This window comes from Helianthus annuus, chromosome 2, assembly GCF_002127325.2.
Source record: "Helianthus annuus cultivar XRQ/B chromosome 2, HanXRQr2.0-SUNRISE, whole genome shotgun sequence".
In the NCBI taxonomy this organism is placed as follows: domain Eukaryota; kingdom Viridiplantae; phylum Streptophyta; class Magnoliopsida; order Asterales; family Asteraceae; genus Helianthus; species Helianthus annuus.
In genome coordinates this window covers 97131757-97157747 of record NC_035434.2, presented here as the reverse complement: position 1 = coordinate 97157747, position 25991 = coordinate 97131757, and the positions used below count along the sequence as shown (strand labels likewise).

The window sequence follows — 25991 nt, the reverse complement described above, 5'->3', positions numbered from 1 at the left end:
GACCGGGTTTAATAAGTTTTGGGGATCCGGGTTTAAGAGAAGTATGCCCGATTTTGAGCTTTTGTTGGTGTTTTGAGTTTAAGCAAGTTTTGAATTTGTCAAAGTTAGTTATAAAAAGTATACATGTTCGAATTTGTGATTTTTATGCTAAATTCGGAATAATTCTTGTTAAATTCGGGCTATTGATGCCAAATTCGGATAAGAGGAGTAAAAAAACTTAGTCCGAATTTGTGAGCTAAATTCGAATTCGGACTTAAAAAAGGTTCCGAATTTGTTGGTTCAAATTTCGAATTTATGGGTTATATTCGGAATTTTTGAGTTAAATTCAGTAACTAGTTTCTCGGTGTTCGGATTTGGTCAGTATTAGAGTTTTCGGACAATTTGAGACTTTTATCGAGCATTAGAGGTGAATAAAATAAGACTTGGTTGGACTTTAATAGTTTACAAGGGAAAAATGGGAGTAAAAATTTCCTATTTTCTTCGTAAATCTAAAGCTTAGGCGTGAAAAAGCTCGTGTGTGATGGAGTTTTGTCACGTGTGTTTGTGTTTTTAATCAAGTATTTACGTGATGAAGTTGATTTCTCGGTTGACGACTAGTTAAAGATTGAGCCTTATTAAGTTGTTGTTTAAAGTAGAGAAGATTAGTTTCTTGGTCCCTCTTCCAAGACGGTTGCCAATCTGTTCTTGAAATAATGTAGTGCTTCTTGATTTGAGGGGAAGATCGGAAATGAAAGCCATTGGGTGGATTCATGAAGATAGGAGATTGATTCATAAAGATACGTGACGAGATGAGATCATACATGAAGGGTTAAAGACTTTTGATCAAGATGGTGGATGTACATTTCGGAGTTGGTTTGTTATTAACTTATAGAGCCAAACTTCATGCCTTAGTGAAGTTTGAAGTGTTCAAGGTTGGGCATTGGAAATCCGATGTTTCTTTCTGCTGCTGGTTAGGTTTTAAGATTAAGGTATCAAGCGATGTTCTTACATGAGGATTGTAGGATGGTTCGCGTTAACTTGATTCGGGAGTAGTTTGCGGGGGAGGATCTACAGTTTTTGATATTGGATTCTTTAGGTTTCACAAAACGGCCATTTAAGTGATCAACAACAAGTCTTTTATTAGAAAGATTGAAGATCGCTGTGCTCTGTCAGAAAAATCATGTCTCAGCCAAAGTTGAAAGCATGCACAATATCATCAGTTAATGGGTAGTCTGTAAGTGCAGTATCTGGTGACTGAAGATTATCGATGCCACACAGAATTGATAGCAACAATTAAGGGGGAGTCTATAAGTGTAGCTCTCGTCAGGTAACTGTACTTTATTAGTTCTGGTCAACGGTCAACCAAGTCAAAAGTCAAAGAAGTCAAACCAACAAATTTAGTTGTCCGAATTTGTATGTTTGGCATGTCCGAATTTATGTGTTAAATTTGGAAGCCTTCTTTAGTATGTATTGTGTCCGAGTTTGTAAAAGATGTTTTGTCCGATTTTGATGTTATATTCGGACCAGGATATGTCAGGACTTGTTGTCCGAATTTATTATATCCCGGACAATACGTTTTGTCCAGGTTTGGGCTCTAGTCTAGCATATATATATGTTGAGTAGGTTAGATTAGGGCAATCCTTGAAATCAGAGAGACTGTGTGTCTAGAGAGAGAAAGTCCTGGTTTAGGTATATGTGACCTAAACCAGGTTGGGGAAGATGATGTATATTCCTTTGGTATGTAATCTGTGATGAATGATTCAATAATGAAGGGTTTCATCTTCTATATCTTTCTATTTTGTTTTTGTTTTGATGTTTCACGTCTTATTCGAGGCAGTGGATGTTGTTCGTCATCGATCCAGGGGGTCCTAGGGACTTTCACAAGGGAGTGACTTTGAGAGCTCCCATGGCTTATTAGTGATTGACCATGGTCAACGTGGTAGTTCAATGATAAAACCATTTAGTCAATATAATTGATATAAGTTTAATTTTCAAAAATAAATAAACTACAGGTGGTAGAATGGTTTTGTATGGTAGAGAATTATGGAAAATTAATAACTCAAGGGTGGTAAACAGAAAAAAAGAAACACTTTGTGCAATACCGAATGTTGGACTAATGCTAAACAAAAAAGAGCAGATGAAATTCCAGGAAGCCGCTCATGTTAAAATTTGAAACCAAGGAACAAGAACTGATAACATCATACGCAGGTTTAATTGGGATCCAATCCGATAAATTGGACGTACATGTAGTTTTTGAGATCCGATAAATTGAACATACATATATAGATAGTATTGCATCTTAACGAATTACAAAACGTCAACTATGGTGTCCGTTTTGGATAAATTGGGCGCATATATAACATTGTATCTTAACGAGTTAAGTTGTCTCCCTCGATGAACATAAATAAAACGTTAACTATGATGTCCGTTTTGGTATAAATACGCAAAAAAACCCGCAGGATAAAATACTAGTTGGCTTAATAATATATGCAATTAAAAATTGTTTCTAGACTTTTGAAACACCAAAAGTAATTTTAATAACAAATAATAATAATAATAATAATATAAAGAGGAAAAGAAAAAGCAAGCCTTGGAAATAGAAATTGTCTGCTGATTATTAATCTTCTCTGACAGAATTCTTCTCTTTTGGCCATCTTTGACTCTCTCAACTCCCTTCAACGCCACCACCTTCCTCCACCGCCGGCGATTTTCTCCGATTATCCGCCACCTCTTCACAACCACCACACATCAATCTCCATAACCACCTCAATTCCCCCTATTTCTCCCAAAACAACAACGCTGATTGTTCATTTGTTTGAGCTCGAACTGATCGCCGGTTAATCGCGGTGGTTTTGTAGATCTGGAAGTAGTTTTGGAGGTTTTTAGGTGTGCTCTTACGGTTGATTTTGTGAGGGTTTTGGTGTGAGGTGAAAGGTTGATGTTGCGCGTGTGTGATTTTGATTGATGATGACCGGCGTTTGGTGGCGGTGCTGCTGCTGCTGGTGGTGGTGCTCCGGTGATTACGTCACATGGAATGGCAGATCTTGTTAGCTACGGTAACAACGCTGATCGTGACATTCAGCAGGTATACGTTATGAACTTGTTATAACTATAATTTAATTGTTAGATATGGACTTTAATTAGATATTAAATTGGGAAGTTTTAGTATTATATTGTTTGAATAAATTGAAAAATTTAGGTCTTATTGAGAAATTTGATTGGGAAAATCTTTATTGGTACCTTGTTGGGGATTTTGTTTCCTAAAGTTATGTGTTTGGTGGTATATTTTGTTGTGGAAGCATCTATGCTTTCTCGATTATTAATGTAAGATTTCCTTCCTTGTTGGCCAACCTCGAAATGGTAAAATATATTATTGAACCTAAGGAGGAAAGTTGAGTTATGAGAGAATTAAGGAGGAAAGTTGTAAGAATGAGATGGTTTGTGGTCTGATGTACGAAATGCTAAGCTTTTGCTATTGATTTTTGAACTTTATATCCACATAACAGCCAGTGTCCGAATGTCGTGAACTAGAAGATAAGGCATGGTATGTGGGGCGGTGCATGACGTGTTCCTAATAGGATGAGTTTAAAATGAAGTACATTGCACTAAATCTTTAAGAGCCGCCCCATGAACTGGCCACGTGACCTTGCCCGCGTTGCCCTAAAAAATAGTGAGGGTTTTATCACTAAAACCACTAAGCAATGTGAAACAAAAGGTGAAATCTTCTACAACTGACCAACCATAATGAAATGAGTAGTATCCGATAAATAAAACTGATTAACACCGCCAATGACCTGGTGGTGGAGTGGTAAGGGAGAGACCTGGTGTTCCAAGTGATCCAGGTTCGATTCCTGCCCTACCATGTAGTTTCGGCGGCACCTAGTGATGATGGGAGACTAGGCGAGTAGGCGGCGATCACTAGTTTGATCCTTGAATTGAGCGGGTTTTACCTCACCGCATTGTCGTGCCTTCGAGCGAGTGTTCACGGGCTTTGGCCCTAGGTGAGGGTTTTCACCGGCTCGGAGGCGAGTGTATCCCGATGTGTTGAATTTCGCCAGTAGCCCATTTGGAGGAGTCATTGGCCGTTCAAAAAGAAAACTGATTATCACCCAATTGGGAAAGTATTTTGTTCTATTTTCCAGGAAGAGTTACGGATATATTCCTATATGAAGGCTATATGTATAATAGATTTTTCCCGTTTTCCTGTGTTCACATAATTTTGCAACTAGCAGTTCCATCATTCTTATGTGATTCTCTTACCTTTTGCAGGCATTAATTGCACTAAAGAAGGGTGCACATTTATTTAAATATGGTCGCAAGGGGAAGCCCAAGTTTTGTCCATTTAGACTTTCTCATGTGAGTTTTTCATCATATTTTCTTCATCGGACCGTTAACAATATACTCTCTTTTGGTTAATACTTTTGTTTGCTTTCCACAATTCAACATGTGACCCTGTTTTCATGTTAAAAAGAAAAGAAAAGCATGCAATTTGATACCTAATAATAATATTCTCTTCGCTCTTTTCTTTGTTTTCATATGTGATTGCTAACGGTTTGAATATAAATTCACAGGATGAATCATCTTTAATTTGGATCTCTAGTAGTGGTGCAAAGAGCTTAAAATTAGCCTCGGTCTCTAGAATTATTCCCGGACAAAGAACTGTGAGAATTCCACAATCTTTCAAGCATCAATCATGTATCATGATACCTTTGGTTTCTTACTTATCATTAGTTAATCATGAGCACAAATAAACGTAATATGTTCATTTAATGTGATCTTTAGGCTGTCTTTCGACGTTATCTGCGCCCTGAAAAGGATTATCTTTCATTTTCACTCATATACAACAACGGGAAACGCTCTCTTGATTTGGTCGGTGATTTGTTCAACTATATCATCTGTTTGTCACATGCAGATGGTTTATTAACTTATACATGTTTGTTTTGTTTTCCCGGAACTGTTGTCTATTTTTAGATCTGTAAGGACAAAGTTGAGGCTGAAGTGTGGATAGCCAGTCTTAAAGCACTGATTTCATCTTTGCAAGGAGGGCGTTCAAAAATCGACGGATGGAATGATGGAGGCCTTTACCTTGATGTATGTTTATCTGCCTACAAAATTTCTTATTGAGTAAATTTCCATTTTAACCAGTCTAGTCCAAAAATCTAATTTATAACAACTCCAGCCCCCAGGTTTGCATTTTTTAACGCTTTTCATCCAAATGGCTAACTTGGTTTATTTTTGCTGTTAAGTCTGGGTTAATTGACTAAAATGTCCTCAGGGCCTAAACATAAAAAAACAAACGAAGTTAATCTGTTTTAAATATATATGATATTCTTATATAGAAGAATTAACTTCCATTTCAGTCCCTGAGGGTATTCTGATCAATTAGCCAAGACTTAACATAAAAAACAAACCAAGTTAGCCATTTGGATGAAAAGCGTTAAGATACGCAAACCTCAGTGCTGGATTTTTTATCAAATAGATGTTTGGACTAGACTAGTTAAAATGCAAACCGTTTTAGTTGGTAAATATTAAAGATACTTCAAAAGTATAATGCACCAAGAACGGTAAATTCAGTCGATTCTTATAACGTTCATTTGTATTAATGTTGTTTCATGTTCGGTTAATTAACAATAGGATGATAAAGATTTAGCATCAAACAGTGCAAGTGACAGTTCAGTTAGCGCTCCTCAAGATTTTAGTTCCCCAGACGTTTCGGTTAGTTCAAACCCAACTACATCTCCCAAGAGTTATCCTCCAGTGGGTCCCACCAATTTCGGGAGATCATATGCACCTTTAGACCGAACAAATATGCAACTAAAAGGTTCCAATTCAGATGCTTTCCGGGTTAGCGTTTCTAGTGCACCGAGCACTTCTAGTCACGGATCGGGCCCCGATGACACTGATTCGTTAGGTGACGTGTATATATGGGGTGAGATAATATCCGATAACGTTGTCAAGCTTGGCCCGGACCGAAACATGAATGTTTCAACTACGAGAACCGATGTCCTTCTTCCCCGACCTTTAGAATCAAATTTGGTTTTAGATGTTAGTTTTATCGCGTGTGGGGTCCGGCATGCTGCTTTAGTAACTAAACAAGGTGAACTTTTTACATGGGGTGAGGAATCTGGAGGTCGGTTGGGTCACGGTGTCAAAAAAGACGTAACTCAGCCTTGTTTAGTTGAATCTTTATCCGTTTCCGACATCACTCTTGTCGCATGCGGTGAATTCCACACATGTGCGGTTACATCGTCGGGTGAAATGTACACATGTGGTGACGGAACACATAACGTTGGGCTTCTCGGGCACGGGACGGAAGTCAGTCACTGGATACCTAAACGAATATCGGGCCCGCTAGAAGGTCTTCAAGTTGCGTCGGTAACATGTGGCCCGTGGCATACGGCTTTGATAACGTCAGCGGGTCAGCTTTTTACATTTGGTGACGGGACTTTCGGTGTTTTGGGCCATGGTGATCGGGCTAACGTATCGTATCCGAAAGAGGTTGAATCTCTTTCGGGCTTGAGGACAATTTCGGTTGCGTGTGGAGTATGGCATACAGCTGCTGTAGTTGACGTTATCGTAACGCAATCTAGTTCAAATACTTCTTCTGGAAAATTATTTACGTGGGGTGACGGAGACAAAAACCGTTTAGGTCACGGTGACAAAGAGCCGAGACTTCAACCCACATGCGTGCCGGCACTTATCGATTACAATTTTCATAAAGTTGCGTGCGGGCATAGTTTGACCGTAGCTTTGACCACATCTGGAGAGGTTTATACAATGGGAAGCACTGTTTACGGCCAACTCGGAAACCCTGAATGTGATGGGAAATTACCCTGTTTAGTCGAGGGTAAGTTGGTAAATTCACCGGTTGACGAGATTTCTTGCGGTGCGTATCACGTGGCGGTTTTGACATCAAAAAACGAGGTGTATACGTGGGGAAAAGGAGCTAATGGAAGGTTAGGCCATGGAGATATTGAAGACCGTAAAATACCAACGATCGTTGAATCTTTAAAAGACCGACACGTTAAATGTATATCTTGTGGGTCAAACTACACCGCTGCCATTTGTGTTCATAAATGGGTTTCGGGTGCCGAGCAATCTCAGTGTTCATCTTGCAGACAAGCTTTCGGTTTCACTAGAAAACGACACAATTGTTATAACTGCGGGCTTGTGCATTGCCATTCGTGTAGTTCAAAGAAAGCACCACGCGCCGCTTTGGCTCCTAATCCCGGAAAACCGTACCGCGTTTGCGATTCATGTTTTACAAAGTTAAGCAAGACCGCTGAAATCGCGTCTGCTGGAGTCAGTACCAGTAGCAGGCGAAACGTAAAGCCCCGTTTATCCGGTGAGAACAAAGATAGGCTAGATAAAACCGAGTTAAAGTTAGCAAAATCAGGGGTGCCGTCTAATCAAGATTTAATCAAGCTTTTAGATAATAAAGCAGCGGCTAAACAGGGGAAAAAAGGTGATGCATTTCTTGGTCGGTCAACCCAAGGTCAATCCTTGATGCAGCTTAAAGATGTCGTGTTAATGGGTGATTTTCGCCAGATGATTCCCAAACCGGTTAATATTCACTCTAGCGTTAGTTCGAGGTCGGTCTCGCCGTTTTCGAGAAAATCGAGCCCTCCACGTTCTGCAACGCCTGTTCCTACTACTTCTGGGCTTTCTTTCTCCAAAGGTGTAGCCGACAGTTTCAAGAAGACGAATGAAAACTTGAGTCAGGAAGTTATTAAATTGCGTAAGCAGGTATGCTATAATAAACTCATAAGAGGGTGTTAACGCTTTGGTTTGTGTTTTGTTTGAGTGATTGCAGTCTTAAACTTGTGTTTTGTTTTTTTTGTTTTTAATGTTGTTAAGGTTGACAGCCTGAGGAATCAGTGTGACGTTAAAGAATTAGAGCTTCAAAAATCAAGACAAAAAGCTCAGGAAGCTATGGTGTTGGCTGCTGAAGAATCTGCTAAATGTAATGCTGCAAAAGATGTGATAAGAACCCTGATGGCCCAGGTGATTTCTCTTATAAACATTTTTCATATATTACACGGTGTATAACTAAGGGGTCCTGTTGGTGGGCTGGTATTGGGTTCCACCCACCGACACGTTTTTGTGCGTTTAATGAAATCTTAATTATTAATGTACTTGATTGGAAACTTCGTATTAGGGGGAATTACCTAATTCGATTTCTTTGATTTTTCTTTCCTCTCTATTCTATATGAGGCGACCCATTCTCTCAATTCACACCTTACAATCTCTCTAACTCATAGTTGTTAACAACGAATAGCGGACGATAGCGACTATACGCTACGTAGTGATAGCGATGAAATAGCGGGCACTATTTTATGTTTAGCAATACACTAGAAGAAAATTCTAGAAATATTTTTTTATGTATATTATATCCAAATACGGTGTTTCTATACGTATATTCAACAAAAAACCTAAAATCCAGCTATTGTATACGTATATTTTATAGCTATTTATATTAAAACCAAAAAGACCTGAAATCCCACTATTTACTCGCTATGGAGGCGCCAAAATCAGATAGTGAAGAATGAGCGATTCGCTACCCTATTCGCTATATCGCTTGCTGTGAGAGCTATTAACAACTTTGGTATGGGTTAAACAATTTGTGTGATTACAATAATACTCTAATTTTATTTAATAAAATATTTAAAATCTATTCAAGCATTTTGGGTGATTTTTCACCTATTTTTTTTTTGAGTTTCTTTAAATAAAAAAAACTTTCATAAATAAATGATTTCAAAAATTGTCCAGTTTTCACAGTTCTATAAATTTTGCAGCTGAAGGATATGGCAGAGAGGTTACCACCTGGATCGTACGACTTTGAAAGCATGATGTCAGCAAATAGCTTAGAGCAGAATGGTGTTATTCAATCCTCTGATGTAAATGGATACACTGGTTCTATATCAAACGGATCACTGGGACCCACCAAAACACTCACAGGAGCCAAAGAAACCGAAGAAACTGTGCGGGACCCTTATCCAAATGGAGTAAGGATACAATCGGGAACCCGTAATCATGTTGAAAACAACGATCCCGCACCACCAGAAAACGAAGATAATAATGATAATTACAACCCTAGTAGCCCGGCTTCTTCGGTCACTACTGCAACTACTACTCATCATGTCGATGCTGAATGGATTGAACAATATGAGCCCGGTGTGTACATAACCCTTACGGCTCTTGGTGATGGAACTCGAGATCTCAAACGGGTCCGCTTCAGGTAGCTTCTATCTTAATTGGATATAAACTAAATAAATTTTGTATTTGTAGTAATTTTTATGAATGCTAATACTAATACGTGTATTTGCAGCCGGAGAAGATTTGGGGAGCATCAGGCGGAGATATGGTGGTCGGAAAACCGTGAACAAGTGTATGAGAGGTATAATGTGCGTGGCTCAAACAAGTCATCGGTTTCTTCAAATGCTGCGGCCCGTAGATCTGGTGAATCGGCAGCACCACCAGCCAAGTACTAAACTAAAACCATAAAACCTACCGGGTATGATTGTTTCATGGCTGTGAACAAAGTAAAGGTACCCCTATCCCAGTCGGTCCTTTTTTAAGTTTTAAATTATTTTATTTTTTGTAATATATATTAGTGGGGGCCGAAAATTGATTTCATTGGAATAGCATTGTAGCGTACATATGTTGAACCCAATTATTATGATCCCACCACTTAGTGTGTGGGTGAGCATGAACAGAATGGCTGGCGTAAATTAGTTATGTGCAGGTGGTTATTAAGAGATGCACAAATAACTTGCTAGATTGCTAACCCAGAAATGTTGCTCGAACCTTAACACGGTGCAAACATAAGGAACTGTCTATGCATAGACCCATAGATGATGCGTGTATCTGCGGGTTAAGACATATTTTGATCAAGCATTATGAACTCTCCCAAAATCAAAACCTACTATACCTTACTGCCCAACAACACACATTATTCATTTTTTATTATGTAGAGTGTTCTCAAATAAATGTGACAACTTCATAGGCTCTTTCACATTTCTTTTAGTTTTAACTTTGAGTGCTTTGGGGCTTTGGTATGTGAATAATTGAAGTAATTCATATCAATAAATGAAAATGGAAAGATGAATTGTAATGGAAATAATTGTACAAAAGGAATGTGTGATGTGATAAAATAGATTGAGATATATTTATACAAAGTACAAATATCGCAATCAGGGTGGACATCACCTTGATAGCAAACATTCCTAACAATTTTTTTTCCCTGTATGTTGGAAACATTTGATGGAATGTAACAGCTGTTCTAAGAAAACTAATATATGTTTGGATCTCTGTTGTCAAGGCTCGGGCTGATATCACCCTGATATGACATTCCTAACAATTTTTTTCCCGTATATTGGAAACATTTGATGGAATGTAACAGCTGTTCTAAGAAAACAATATATGTTTGGATCTTTGTTGTCAAGGCTCAACCAAGTGTGTTCCTGGGCCCACTTTTCAGTCGCATTCCAGCTTTCTTGCTTCGCTTCAAAAGCACTTTCAAGCCCTTAGGCGCATTTTCATGCCAAATTCTAAAGAAATCCAGTAAAAAAATTGTTTGAACTGGTTTAAACATGTTTGAAACAATTATAAGAACACTAAACAAGTCTCGAACAACCTAAAACAATTTAAACTAGCCCTAAAGAAGCTTAAAACATGTCTAAAATCCTTAAATGTTGTATTTTTATCAAGGTTGGAGAACTCGCTAGTCGCTAGTCGGCCAGTGAGGGGGGACTAGCGACTACTCGGGATTACTCGTGATTAATCGGGAATAATCGGATCGGGTTTTTTATATGTATTTTTCAGTTTTGTGTATACATATACTGCAGGGAGTTTTAAATGGGGGGTTTTTATAAATATGTATTTTTCAGTTTTGTGTATACATATGAAAGAATAAAGGGGGTTTTAGTGGGTGTCTTCTCTGTTTTGATTACTGCAGGGAGTTTTAAATGGGGGTTTTTTTATAAATATAGTGTCCTATGAAAGAATAAAGGGGGTTTTAGAAATATAGTGTCTTATGAAAGAAATATAGTGTCATATGAAAGAAATGTTTGAACATGTTTGAACTGGTTTAAACATGTTTGAAACAATTATAAGAACACTAAACAAGTCTCGAAACAACCTAAAACAATTTAAACTAGCCCTAAAGAAGCTTAAAACATGTCTAAAATCCTTAAATGTTGTATTTTTATCAAGATTGGAGAACTCGCTAGTCGCTAGTCGGCCAGTGAGGGGGGACTAGCGACTACTCGGGATTACTCGTGATTAATCGGGAATAATCGGATCGGGTTTTTTATATGTATTTTTCAGTTTTGTGTATACATATACTGCAGGGAGTTTTAAATGGGGGTTTTTATAAATATGTATTTTTCAGTTTTGTGTATACATATGAAAGAATAAAGGGGGTTTTAGTGGGTGTCTTCTCTGTTTTGATTACTGCAGGGAGTTTTAAATGGGGGTTTTTATAAATATAGTGTCCTATGAAAGAATAAAGGGGGTTTTAGAAATATAGTGTCTTATGAAAGAAATATAGTGTCATATGAAAGAAATGTAAATCACTACAAGGCTGATTCTGCCATGGTGTTATATCAACATCGCGGTGTCTTCTAATCACTATGTTGCATAAGACACTATATTTCTGATGAAGTTGGTTGTAGATGGTGAGAGTATTGCATAACACACTACACTTCTGAAGTTAATGAATACTTTAGTGCATACTTTAGTGCAAAAATACACTTTATCACTGCATTGTATAAAAACACTATATTTAGTGCATACCTTAGTGCAAAAATATAGTGTCCTATGAAAGAATAAAGGGGGTTTTAGTGGGTGTCTTCTCTGTTTTGATTACTGCAGGGAGTTTTAAATGGGGGTTTTTATAAATATAGTGTCCTATGAAAGAATAAAGGGGGTTTTAGAAATATAGTGTCTTATGAAAGAAATATAGTGTCATATGAAAGAAATGTAAATCACTACAAGGCTGATTCTGCCATGGTGTTATATCAACATCGCGGTGTCTTCTAATCACTATGTTGCATAAGACACTATATTTCTGATGAAGTTGGTGGCTTTTCATCACTGCATTGTATAAAAACACTTTATTGCATAAAACACTACACTTCTGATGTTAATGAATGCTTTAGTGCATACCTTAGTGCAAAAATACACTTAATTTGCATAAAGCACTTTAAATGCATAAAACACTACAAGTATGTAAATGGTTGTAGATGATGATAGTATTGCATAACACACTACACTTCTGAATAATTTTTTCCATAAAACACCACAATTCTGTTGTTGGTAGAGTGTTATATGGAAATGGTTGTAGATGGTGAGAGTATTGCATAACACACTACACTTCTGAAGTTAATGAATACTTTAGTGCATACTTTAGTGCAAAAATACACTTTATCACTGCATTGTATAAAAACACTATAATCACTATGTTGCATAAGACACTATATTTCTGATGAAGTTGGTGGCTTTTCATCACTGCATTGTATAAAAACACTTTATTGCATAAAACACTATGAAAGAATAAAGGGGGTTTTAGTGGGTGTCTTCTCTGTTTTGATTACTGCAGGGAGTTTTAAATGGGGGTTTTTATAAATATAGTGTCCTATGAAAGAATAAAGGGGGTTTTAGAAATATAGTGTCTTATGAAAGAAATATAGTGTCATATGAAAGAAATGTAAATCACTACAAGGCTGATTCTGCCATGGTGTTATATCAACATCGCGGTGTCTTCTAATCACTATGTTGCATAAGACACTATATTTCTGATTAAGTTGGTGGCTTTTCATCACTGCATTGTATAAAAACACTTTATTGCATAAAACACTACACTTCTGATGTTAATGAATGCTTTAGTGCATACCTTAGTGCAAAAATACACTTAATTTGCATAAAACACTTTAAATGCATAAAACACTACAAGTATGTAAATGGTTGTAGATGATGACAGTATTGCATAACACACTACACTTCTGAATAATTTTTTCCATAAAACACCACAATTCTGTTGTTGGTAGAGTGTTATATGGAAATGGTTGTAGATGGTGAGAGTATTGCATAACACACTACACTTCTGAAGTTAATGAATACTTTAGTGCATACTTTAGTGCAAAAATACACTTTATTTGCATAGAACACTTCTGTTTCTGTCACAGTGTTAAAATTAAATGGTGGTTTTGAATAACAATAGTGCATAAAACACTACACCTCTAATGTTGGGACAGGGTTATATGTAGATAGAGTAAGTTGAGTAGTTTATTGCATATAACACCACTAGTCTTATTATTTGTATAGAATAAAACACTACACGTCTGATTGTGAATTCATTTCATATAATTTGAAAATTCCTGGTTCGATAACTAATTGTAAAAAGGATTTAATTTTAGTCCGGAGAAGCGGCCGAATACCAAAAATCAAAATGGGAAAGGGTTTCCATAACACAATTGGACAAAGCATCCAGTTGAGCGATTCGGATAATGATAACGAAATGCAAAAAGGTATATGTAAAAAAAAAAAAAATAACTACGCATGTAAAAAACAGTTTGTGTACACTTTACTTTTAATAATTTGTTATGCACTATGACGTTTTGTCGGAATTCTTGCACCAAGTCTGACCAACAAAAATTATGACACTTTAATTTTATTGAATTTGATGGTTTAAAGTAACAAAATGTGTTCGGATTGCAGCTAGAGCAGCACCCGATGCAAACAGCGATGACGACTTCCAAACGCCGCTTCCGGTACCGTTCGCGGAAGGTAAGAATTTGAATAACTCAAATTAAATGTTGGTGTTTTTCGTATGATATGGATCATAATGTAACATCATCTAACCGTTTTTATTAGTCCCAAATAAACACCATACTGCAGCTGAAAAAACACACTGTGTCACGGCCGAGGACGACGACTTCGTGATGCAACCACCAACGACAGATCAATCAGGTAACTTTGCACACAAAAATTGTAACCAAAAAACACTTTTCGTTTCATTGGGAATATAGTCTAACTGATGAGCTGTATATGGGTTACAGCTGCCAATTCACAGGAAGTCCGCGACAATGTTGACCACCAACATCCATGACATGGAAAAAGACGTAAGTCAACAGCGACTAGGAGGAAGTCGACGAGACCACCAGCATCATTTCCATCGAAAAAATATGAGCCCTTTACCGGGCCAAAAATTAAACTGAAGACGTCTCCGGATAATCTTGTTATATTGGTTAACAGCTTGAATAAACCACAAAAAAAGAAGGTCATAGAAATGGGATTCGGTGCATTGCTGAATTTCAACATACATCATGTGCCGACGCGGCTAGCATATTGGCTGGCAAGCAACTATGACGATGCTGCAGGAGTGTTGAACTTTGGAGATACCCGTTTACGGATCACATCAAAGTTGGTGAATACAATATTCGGAATACCAAACGGGGGTATAAAGATTGTAGAAAAAGAAAGGGCGAGGGACATCAATCCGGTTGTGAAAGAATGGAGGGATCAGTTCAATGATAACACTAAGGTGTCGCCAGTCGGGCTAAAGGACATGATGGTTACAGACACTTCAAGTGGCCGGGCATTTGAATTGAACTGGTTGGTGTTATATAATACTATACTTGGGGAGATAAGCGCATGCAACACAATTAACCAGCGATTCTTGGGGTGCGTGGACCCAAATGAAAAAATATCGCGCTTTGATTGGAGCAGCTACATGATAACCTGTTTAGATCGGACGACGAATGCATGGAACCGGAAGAGGAATGACGCTTTTAGAGGCCCGGTCGTGTTACTAGCGGTATGTGACTCTACTCTATTGTTTATGATATCTAAGTTAAAACACTACGTGCATAAACACCACAAAAAATTTATGTAACAACATAAAATTGGTTACATCAGCTACCATTTCATACAAAACCATTAAAGTCTATTAAAACAGTAATACACTATGTTACAGTGTATAACACTACAGTCACATGTATTATAGTACAAACAAGTCTGTTTTGAATACAATATTCCATATCATATTAAACAGTACCATCATATTAAGAGACTGCATCAGTTGACTAAGTAAAACACTACAGTCAAACAGTAATACACTATGTTACAGTGTATAACACTACAGTCACGTGTATTATAATACAAACAAGTCTGTTTTGAATACAATATTCCATATCATATTAAACAGTACCATCATAATAAGACACTGCATCAGTTGACTACGTAAAACACTACAGTCAAATAGTATTAAACATGTCTACATAATCCTTATAATTTAATGCTTATATGTGCAGGCTGCATACGCGTACGACCAAAGGGATGATTTGAAGCGTAATAAGAAGGGATGTCATCCGATTGAATTGATAGATGACGGGATGCTCGACGAACTGCTCGGAAAGCTTGATGACATACTTTGGGATTCTCACATAAAGCATAACACCCCAATGATACCTAAAATTCATGTAGATGAAGAAAATCCAATGAGTGAAAAGGTTAAGAAGATACCTGAAGACAAAAAATCAGCATCAACCAGCGCTAAAATAGTTGAAACGGCAGCAGAAAAACGTGCGGATGACAACAAGGATGGGGGCAACGAAGAATACGGACCGTACGATGAAGGGGACGACGACCATCTGGGAATATATAAACATTGCAAAAATTATCTGTTGTCACAGCCAAGTACACAGGAGCTACCGTTTGTATGTCAAGTTGGGGCAGGCGGCGAGTTTCGGATCCCAATGGTATCACAGTATGGGACGCCGTCCGTCTACTCACAAGAAGAAAAAGATAGTGAAGAGGTACATGACTTGATAACCTTTTTAACGTTTGGTGCAATATCAGACCTATTTATACTTATATACATCTGACAACGTTTTGGATAACACTTTATAATTTGGTTAGCAGGATATGGCGACAAATCTGGATGATGCACTTAAGGAATTTGAAGATTGCGTTGAGAAGATACAAAATGCAATGAGGGAAGCTTTACGTTTGCACCCCAACAGTGAAAAGATATTGAGTAGGAAAACGTCATGGATTGCGACGGTCCGCAAACATATAAAGGACATTGCGGATAATGAGGAAGGCGATGTTGTGTCAGAAAAAACCCCCACACCTGTCAAAAACACTTGACTGTTGACACAAGGTAATCAATCTCCTTTCCCGCCCATGACTTCATCAGTTTGCGCAGAAATAGATGAACTGATATCTGCAATACAATCCATACGACACCCAGGCACACAATCGAAAGCTGAGGGGATCCAACCAGTAAACTTGCAAAGTGAACTGGACAACGTCGCAACAACTTCAAGTATTCCAGACACTGAATAGGAAGGAAACGCCTTACTGCAATATAAACTCCAAAGGCCAAAAAGAAACACCAATCTTCCAGATGTTTTCAGGTCACCGTACGTGCAGCGTGTGGTTTCGTTAACAGATAAACGAGAACAATTGGAATCTGCATTGGCTAGCTGTATACTCAGCGCAACGGGAAACAAATGGTAGGCATCGACAACAACAAAAAAATTAAATAATTGAACGAATTTGCTTGTTAATTAACAATTGAGTTTCATGTTATCACGTAGGGATATTATATTCGATTGCCCAGGAGGTGTCTCGATTTTGAGAGGCTCGTTTGAGACGATGTACCCTTCCTTATGCTTGGATGCAGATATTATATCAGCATGGGCCGCAGTCCTTAACCACGAGGAGCGGTTACGGGCACCGGGTACCCCCGCGAGGCTGTTTTGCAATGCCGGAATGTTGGTAAGACACTTTTCACACCTTATAGAACACTACTTGATAATGTAGACCAGTTGATAATGTAGACCAGTTTATAACACCACAATACTAAACTTAAATTAAAAAAAAAATACTTATAACACTATATGCTGCAATCAAACATATAAAACAGCTTATACATATAAACAGCTTATATGAAACTAAATATTATGCCTTTATACATATAAAACAGCTTATAACACTACACCCCCAGCTTATAACCCAGTTTTTGGAATATCGTCGAAATAACAAACGGACAAAGTAGCTTATATAAACTAAAATCTGTTATTTATTATGAAACAGGTGGCAGGCGATTTTAAAGGGTCCGATGAATACAGAAGCTCGATGTTCGGTAGCCGGATGGAAACAATACTAGGCCAAGCAGATAGCATGGACATCAGAAACTTCCAAATGGTATTCGTGCCGGTGCTGTATAATACACAGTATATACTAGTGTTCTTCAATCTAGCACAATCACAAATATTGGTGATCGACAATATCGAGGGTGATGTCCCTATCAACATACGATACAGCGGCTACGTAGAAAAGTTGTAAGAACACTACCATTAAAAATATTAGTTGACATACAATATGTATAACTTTTAAAAAACCCCATTTGACATCATAAAATTCACAGGTCAATGCATTCTGCTCGTATGTGAAAAATCACTCTCCTGCAATTGCTAAAAAACTGCGATCAACATCACCGGTTAGTCTGAAGTTCCCGTGGCAAACACTGTATAACGGAACAGATTGTGGAATATTCGTCATGCGTCATATTGAGACTTTTAAAGGTGTTATTGTAATTATAGTTTTATTATTAAAGTTGACACTGGCATGTACGCTAAATTGGTTTGCATTTCTGTTCACTAGGGACAAGTGTGCGCGAATGGAACTGCGGGCTATCGCCAGAGCGAGACATCACGGGGGAGGTGTTGAAAGACCAATCGATAGAACTATGTGACTTGCGAATAAAGTACTTATCACAAATCTTGTTAAGTGACATAAACTCAATGCGGTCAAAAATGGAGAAAGAAGTACATGAGTACGCAAATAAGAGTCAACATGAAAGACTGGAAAATGCTAAGACTGCAAAGGACAGGATCGAGTTACGATTGTCAGAAGAATAGCACATAGTTTCGTTACAACTGATAATGTTTTGATACATGCCTTATTTTAGATATTAGCCTGATAGCATGGTTCTGAAATGTTTTGATACACGTTATAATTAGACTGGTTTCATTTTGTCTGGTACAAACACTGTAAAAAAGTGATGGTAGTGGTCTATTTCGTTAATATAACACTATATTTCATTACAAAACACTGCATTTATAAGTAAATAACGGACTTTAAACTAACTGTATATGACAATAGCAACATACTGCAGGTCCCTAATACTGCATTTAACACTATAATTATAGATAAAACACTATAGGTAAATGTCAGACTTTAAACTAATTATAGAACCTATAATAAAACACTACAAATCAATTATAAAACACTATATATCATTACAAAACACTGCATTAATAATGTGACAGCAATTAAGTGTTTGATTCACCTGATTATTGTTGTCATAGTTTAAACAATGATAAAACACTACATTTAAATATAAAACACTATATTATAAACCAAGGAATTCATGTATGTCAATTAAAAAAAAATTACAATTTCTATTCATATTGACAAACGTACAAATTCTTTTTTTTTTTTTTGGGTAAAGGGTTACCCCGGTGAATATTATAAAGAATCAAAGAACAGGGTGCAACAAGAGTTTGACACACACTACTAGGCTTGACAGGCCAAGCCTAGGCAACACAAAACAAACAACTCACAAGCGGCCCAAACAAACAAAACAACCCGAAAAACAAAACTAACTAACTGCAAACACTAGCAAACTAGACTCGCAATTAGCCCGGTTCGTCTTCTCTTACTCCCCAGGTTTCCAAAAGCTTCCTATAATTCCCGTGACGTCCGATCTTGAAACTCATTATACGAAGCCGCACCATATCCAAAATAATCTGTGCCACCATCTCTTCCTTCCTGTGAATGTTGGAAAACAGCCGGTTATTCCGTTCTTGCCATATAAAGTATGTAGAGGCCGCTACCACCAGCTTACACACAATGTGTTCCAGAGTCTTTGAACTCGCATTCAGCTCTATCCATGCCATGATTGAGCTCCATGAATCGTTTACATTTACCATATCAACTTTTTCCTTGACAATGCTCCAAATCTTGGCCGCATAAGAGCATTGAAAGAATAAATGATCTCTTGAGTCTCGTCCATAGTTACAAAGAGGACAGCACATAAGACGTAGATTTGTTTCACTCCCCGCTTCCCAAACTGCCAATCTATCTTGTGTCTTCAGCTTATTCTTTAGAACTAACCAAAGATGAAAAGAATGTCTTGGAATGCACTGGCCATACCACACCATATTCACCCAAGCCACCTTGTTATCCCTTACCCGAAGATTATTCCAAGCTTCCCAAGAGCTAAAATGCACAATTTTCCCTCCCACCTCTCTCCATCCCAGTCTGTCAACCGAATCAGGAACAAGAGAAGGAGCCATGACATTTATGAGTACTGGGAATAAGTCATACCATGCCTGAGGCCACCGCCAGTTGCCATTAGCATCTACAAGCTCTGCAACAGTAGTTTGCAAATTAAAACCCGCTTGGGCAATTCTCCTTGGTGTAATAAAGTTTCGGATCGGACTGCACGAGCACCAATTATCACTCCACGCGTTTGTTTGGGATCCACTCCCAATTAACTTCCAAACATAAGGTCTGACCAACGGACGAATAGATAAAATCTTTCACCAACTCCAAGTCAAAACCCCACGACTTTGAATCTCCCAAAAATTTCTGCCTTTTATCTTGTAAGAATGGATCCATTTGACCCACAAGGATTCCCGGTTGGTAATAATGCTCCAAATATGCGACATCATAAGTGCTTTGTTCATATCTGAGATATTTCGGATTCCAAGACCCCCCTCATCCTTAGGCAAACAAACGTCCTTCCACGCGACTTTAGACCGAATACTCCCAGGAGCCCCCCCGTTCCAAAGAAACCTTCGCATTCTCTTTTCCAGATCCTTGACTATACGCATTGGCAAAATAAAAACCGAGGCCCAATACGTATACATTGCTACAAGAACAGAGTTAAGGAGCTGCAATTGACCTGCAAACGATAACAATTTAGACATCCAATTATCAACCTTCCTCTCCATACGTTCCACCAGAACCCAGCAATCTCTAAAAGATAACTTAGTAGAGATTAAGGGAACCCCGAGGTAGCAAACCAGAAGTTCACCCTCACGAAACGGCAACAAGCTCAGGATTTCAGCTTTTACTTGGCTTGGAACATTGCAGAAAAAAACCGTACTCTTGGGCAAGCTAGGGACCAGGCCCGAAACACTAGTGAACTTCTCCAAAACTTTCTGAACAAGCTTAACCGATCCAGTATCTCCATTAACAAAAACAAATAAGTCATCAGCAAATGATACGTTGATAATCTTTTGTTTAGAACAGTGACTATGGAACTTGAAAGCAGGGTTTAACGCCATCTTTTGTAACATGAGAGATAACACCTCCATAATCAACGTGAATAGGTACGGGGACATTGGATCTCCTTGACGAAGACCCCGTTTCCCTGAAAAGTAACCATGCAACTCGCCATTTACGCTAACCGAGTAGGATACCGTTGTGACACACGCCATAATCCAAGCAACCATTTTCCGGTGAAAACCAAACCGGACTAAAATAGCTTCTAAAAAAGACCAGCTTACAGTATCATAAGCTTTCTGGATGTCAATCTTCAAAGCACACCTCGGAGGACCACGATCCACATGATAATTATGCATAAGCTCCTGCGTAATAAGAATATTATCAGATATCTTTCTACCAGGAACAAACGCCGACTGGTTAATGTTCACTAGAGTCCCCAAACACCCCTTCACACGATTAGTGATTATTTTGCTGATACACTTATATATCACATTACAACATGATATTGGCCTGTAGTCAAGAACTGTATTTGGAGTATCCATCTTTGGCACCAACGCTAAAATCGTATGGTTAATCTGCTTAAGAATTTGCCCGTTATTAAAGAAATCACACACCGCCTTTGTAACTTCACCGCCCACAACATCCCAGGCATTTTTAAAAAACGCTGAAGTGTATCCGTCCGGACCTGGAGCCTTATTCTCACTTATACTGAACATAGCCTGTTTAACTTCATCATCGGTAACCTGTCTCACCATAGTCTCCGCCACATTCTGCTGCAAAACATTAACAAATAAATCTGCATCATCCAACCTAGCCACTTTATCTTCGGTGCCCATGAAAGCTGAATAATGGTTTAGCAAAGCAGCCGCGACATCAACTCCCTCATACTGGTTCCCATTCGTATCCTTAATGCAATTGATTCTATTTCTAGCATTCCTACTTTTCACACTATTATGAAAGTAGGATGTATTTGAATCACCCGCACATAACCATTGCACTTTAGATTTTTGTTTCAAGAAACACTCCTCATCATAAACCGCTGACTTGAAGTCTCGCAAACAGATAGTCTCAGATGACCGAATAGCAGAATCAAAAGGATGAGCTTCCACCTGTTTTTGAATCTGGTCCAGCTCATTCCGTAAGTCAGTAACTCTTTTATGGAGATTACCTTGATTACGCAATATCCTCCTAAAATGTGATTTCAGACCCTTCATTTTCTTAACCACAGAAAACATGGTAGCACCCTCCACGGTTTTAGTCCATTCGGACATCACAGCTTGACGGAACTCAGGCTTTGTCACAATAAAGTTTGGGAATTTAAAAGGTTTAGGCCGGTCCGTAGACATAGAAAATAATTTCAAGATAGCAGGAGCATGATCTGAAACACGGAAAGGCTGAAACATAGCATAAGCATCCGAGAAAACATCTAAGAGTTTGATGTTACCCATAATACGGTCAATCTTCTTTAGCATTCCTACCCCATCCTTTGGTTTTTGATTCCAAGTATAATGCAACCCATGACTCTTAACATCGATCAATTTTGCCTCTTGAACACAATCATAGAATTCTCGCATAGCTATTATGTGGGAGGACGGCCCCATAGTAAAATCCTCCATATTCAAAGCGGCATTGAAATCACCCATTACAACCCAAGGGGTATCATGAGTGAGGCCTTTAAAGTTACACAAATCAGCCCACAAGCTTCTCCTATCCTGATATTTGTTTTCCGCATACACAAAAGAACAAAATATCTTCTTTTTGACCGATTTTAACAATACCTGAGCATGAATAACCTGGTCTGATTGGGATATAACCATAAGATCAATATCATCCGCATTCCACCCCAATATCACCCTCGTACCTCTATGACACACACCTCCGTTCGATGTCCACTTCCAATTCCGAAAAATCTTCTCACATATCTTATTCAGCTTATTAACAGCCACATGAGACTCTAAAATGGCACAAACACTTAAATGATTCTCCGCAATAAAATGGCGAACCTCACTTTGTTTCAGGGGTTGGTTCAGACCCCTTATGTTCCAAGCAGCTAAGCTACCCATTAAAACCATTGTCACCGGGAGTGCTTGCCCCCTCAGAATTTTGATTATTCATGTTACCACTCATAAAATCAGCCATCTCTGTCGGATTCAACTCCTTAACTTCATCAGGTTGTTGTATACGGGTACCATGATTTTCATCAATCATCGACTTGGCACTAGTCGGATCCCTTTTCTCATTATTCTTATCATTATCAAGCACCGCAAAGGAGTTTGACAACTGCACAGCCGCCGAATTATCCCCCTTCGTTCCAGACGTACTTGCATGATATTTATTAGTCTTAGGTTTATACACAACCTTAGGTTTCTGCTTCTTTTGAGGGAACGAGTACCTTGCCATCTTCCTTTTATCAGTAACAAAACCCTCCTCATCAACAGTAACCATCTTAGCCTTACCATTAGGTTTCTTGCTACACGTATTGTCATCATGACCAAACAAACAGCATGTACTACAGCGTAACGGCCTCCACTCATATTCAACTTTAACCCGTTCCAAAATGAACCCATCCTCATCCATTTTAGGGATAGCTATAGTAATGTGATCCTTCAGCTCGTTATCAGCATTTAACTCAATCATCGCACGAGCATAACTACTCCTTCCCCAGTTTTCAACACACATATCAGCTGTATAGGAATCTAACCTTTTAGGAACCCCTAGCTTCGAAGCCAACAAGCTCAATCCATCATCCGTATAAACTGAAATCGGCACATTGTGCAACTTAACCCATATTGGAACGGTTTTGATACTATCTTTCTTGAGTGTAACCTTCGGAGACCATATGTTCAGAAATAACGGGACCTTTCGTATTAACCATGGTCCTCCTTCCAACACCTTAGTCAATCCTTCCTTCGAGTCAAACTTGAAGAAAAAGAAACCTGACGTGTTCATCATAAGTTTTGAAAACCCAAACTTTGCCCAGACATTCTTCGCATAATACTCAACCACAGGAAACGGCAATCTATTCCCTAAAAAATAACCATAGAGGACATTATCGAATTTGTCTTGAACCTGCTGCACAACCTCTTTCGGTATAACAATATCAGCATCATCTCTCGTTTCCTTAGGTTCCAAGAGTCTGAAATTTACCTCCCTTTTCTTACGAGTGGACTGCACCTTTTCAGCATACGAGACTGTTTTCTCCTCCTTACTAGCTTCCCAGAAAACCTCATCATGCACAGCATTAGGCTTAACGACATCATGATCAACGGCATTAAGATTGACTGGAACTGTGATTTTGGTAAGTTCATCTATGACATTAACTACCTTCGGTCCCTGTTGTTGATCAGACACAACACCCCTACGCGGACAGAATGTTTTGCCGTCAATGTTCAGTAATCTAGTAGCAAAACCCTTATTAGGGTTTGACGAGGAAGACAGAATATCCGGCGGCTTGACATGTCTTGCATCCATATCCGACGGCTTGAAGTAACTATAATCCATACCACAATAAATCTAGAACCATGCAACGAAGAAAATACGAATAACCAAGAACCAAAGCGAATTGACAACAAACCCTAGCAGTAAAAGAAATAAAAACTAACCCTAATCCTGACGTCAAAAGATTAGTAACCAAGGTAAAGTCTAGTATCCTTACTCAGAAGGAACGACAACACCACAATTGCTAACCCAGATCGATCAAGAAGAAGATCAGTATGAACAGACGAGCAAGAAAACTAGGGTTTCACACGGTCGCCAATTTCGCCCAGAGCCATATGTGCATGTGGTTGGCGGCTAGGGTTTTTCAGCCTTTTCACACAAACGTACAAATTCAAAAAACATATAACACTATAATTATAGTTAAAACACTATAAGAAAAGGACAGACTTTAAACTAACTGTATATGACAAAAACGCCATACTGCAGGTCACTATTACTGCATAAAACACTATAAGTAAATGTCAGACTTTAAACTAATTATAGAACCTATAATATAACACTACAAATCAATTATAAAACACTATAATTATAAAATATGATAAACGACCTGGTCCTTAATAAATAACAACGTCAAACACAAGGAATCCAACAAAAAAATTAAACGTCATTAAAAAAATAGAAATAAAACTCAAAGTTTGCATAAATTAGTAATCAACTACTCTTGCTCTTCATCTTCTAGCTCCTCTTCGTCGTCTCCTTCACCCGCCACATCTTCTAGCTCTTCTTCGTCGTCTCCTTCAAGATCCGCTTCATCACTTTCTGAGGAGTCGTCGGCATTTTCCCTTGCCGGGAACGAGCAGGTATGTCTATTATGCCCCCGACGTTTGCAATTGCCACATTCGCGTCCCTTTTTTTTCTTCGCAGATTGAATAATGGCAATTTCACGATTACTCTTCATTTTGGAAGATTTGCCCATACCTTTAAATCTAATGGTTTTCGGCATACGAACAGTTACAGGTGTTTCTTGCGTGTATCCAGTTATTTCAGCAAACCTATCGCGACGACTCCTAGGGGGAGCGTTTACGACTGCCTGATCAGCGGTCGATTGATACTGGACAACATGGTCCCTAAAAGCGCACAACGCATCAAAGTTATAAACCAACCTGTTAATAAGAGACTCGGCTGACCTTGTTATCTCCCTTACAACACCATTAACTTGCTGGTACCGATCATCACTTTCACTAATCCCCAATATCGCTCCCGGCGCACTGTTAGGAATAGCTTCCCTTGTCCACCGTCGCATTATGTACCTTTCAGGGAACTGCCTGATATCAAGAAGCCGCAAAACACAAAAAATATGCGCACACAGAAGCCCAAACTGTTCATACCTATTGCATGAGCAACTAACGGTCATGTCTAGCTGCCGCATCATAACCTAATACATAAAAAAAAATGAGAACAAAAATATATACTCAATCAAAACTATAAGATAAAACACCATGAACAAAGAAAAATTATAAACAAACAATTGTTACATCCTATAGTTACCTGAAAAAATGTAGTACACGCTTGAGAAAAGTCCTTCACAAAGAAGTTCACAAAGTTATCCTCTCTATCCTCCCATTTTCCAACAGCACACTTGTGAATGGCTGTCTGAATTTCAAGTTGCGCATCAAAGAAAATTGTCCGTGTGTATATGTTTGCCGCCTGTTGCTCTAAGACAAACTCTTTTGCAAATATTTGGGGGTTCGTGTGCCTAGTATCGTGATCATTCTTCCTGTGCTCGTGTCTTTGGGCTTCGATTGCAGAATCAAAATGCCCCAAGAATTCAACGAGGGTACAATTTGGGTTGCAAAACTGCCCAAAGAAATGGTTCTCACTCTCTGAACGTGATGAGGTACGCATCAGCCCAGACATGTGTTGATCGCGATAATACGCAGGGATCCATGTATCCCTAATCTGATACATTGACTGTAACCATTCATGATTCAGCAAATCAAAATCAACCAATATAACACCCCATTCATTTTCAAACTGTTCTGGCAGTAAGGCATCGGTCCAAACAATATCACACAACCTCTTCTTAAAATCAGTGCTATTGCATAGGTTGGCGCCAGCCTAAAAAACAACGATTCAACAATCAAAAAATTAAATATACAAAAAATACATGATATAACCTGATAAAACATTATATAAAAGTAAAACGACATCAATAAACAAAAAGAGACATTGTCACACCCCGATTTTCCACGTGTCACCGGTGGGCC

The 25991-nt window shown here is 38.4% G+C and overlaps 2 protein-coding genes and 1 long non-coding RNA gene across 4 annotated transcripts; 2 read left to right on the top strand and 1 right to left on the bottom strand.

Annotated features, from left to right (window-relative positions):
* The first annotated feature begins 2576 nt into the window (after positions 1 to 2576).
* LOC110915144 (PH, RCC1 and FYVE domains-containing protein 1) lies at positions 2577 to 9988 on the top strand. 2 transcript variants are annotated; one of them, XM_022159795.2, is made up of 9 exons: positions 2577 to 3064; positions 4249 to 4335; positions 4551 to 4640; positions 4762 to 4848; positions 4951 to 5070; positions 5614 to 7725; positions 7837 to 7983; positions 8775 to 9217; positions 9308 to 9988. In XM_022159795.2, exons 1-9 carry the CDS (start codon positions 3014 to 3016, stop codon positions 9468 to 9470), a joined length of 3300 nt encoding a protein of 1099 aa, XP_022015487.1. In that variant the 5' UTR covers positions 2577 to 3013; the 3' UTR covers positions 9471 to 9988. The 2 variants fall into 2 exon arrangements, with proteins under 2 accessions (XP_022015487.1, XP_035839883.1); XM_035983990.1 differs by lacking the exons at positions 2577 to 3064; positions 4249 to 4335 and having other exon boundaries at positions 4551 to 4674.
* A 5931-nt stretch (positions 9989 to 15919) lies between these two features.
* On the top strand, positions 15920 to 17938 carry LOC118487284. Its single transcript, XR_004881209.1, has 5 exons — positions 15920 to 16499; positions 16584 to 16764; positions 17083 to 17330; positions 17417 to 17573; positions 17653 to 17938. It is a non-coding gene; the product is annotated as an uncharacterized LOC118487284 (long non-coding RNA).
* Positions 17939 to 18689: 751 nt separating this feature from the next.
* On the bottom strand, positions 18690 to 23787 carry LOC110889344. Its single transcript, XM_022136862.1, has 3 exons — positions 22356 to 23787; positions 19961 to 22240; positions 18690 to 19423 (listed from the first exon to the last, which is right to left on the bottom strand). The coding sequence occupies exons 1-3, from the start codon at positions 23785 to 23787 to the stop codon at positions 18690 to 18692; spliced, it is 4446 nt and encodes a 1481-aa protein (XP_021992554.1).
* Positions 23788 to 25991: the final 2204 nt, after the last annotated feature.

Excerpts from the sequence above, each read along its gene's own strand:
- LOC110915144 (XM_022159795.2), top strand. The coding sequence starts at position 3,014 with ATGGCAGATCTTGTTAGCTACGGTAACAACGCTGATCGTGACATTCAG. Across the intron at positions 4,336-4,550 it reads GTCCATTTAGACTTTCTCAT|GATGAATCATCTTTAATTTG; the intron begins GTGAGTTTTTCA and ends ATAAATTCACAG. Across the intron at positions 7,726-7,836 it reads TTATTAAATTGCGTAAGCAG|GTTGACAGCCTGAGGAATCA; the intron begins GTATGCTATAAT and ends AATGTTGTTAAG.
- LOC110889344 (XM_022136862.1), bottom strand. The coding sequence starts at position 23,787 with ATGGATTATAGTTACTTCAAGCCGTCGGATATGGATGCAAGACATGTC. Across the intron at positions 22,241-22,355 it reads AAGCACTCCCGGTGACAATG|AGTCTCATGTGGCTGTTAAT; the intron begins GTTTTAATGGGT and ends GTGCCATTTTAG. Across the intron at positions 19,424-19,960 it reads TAAATTGTTATCGTTTGCAG|AGCTTGTAGATGCTAATGGC; the intron begins GTCAATTGCAGC and ends CTACTGTTGCAG.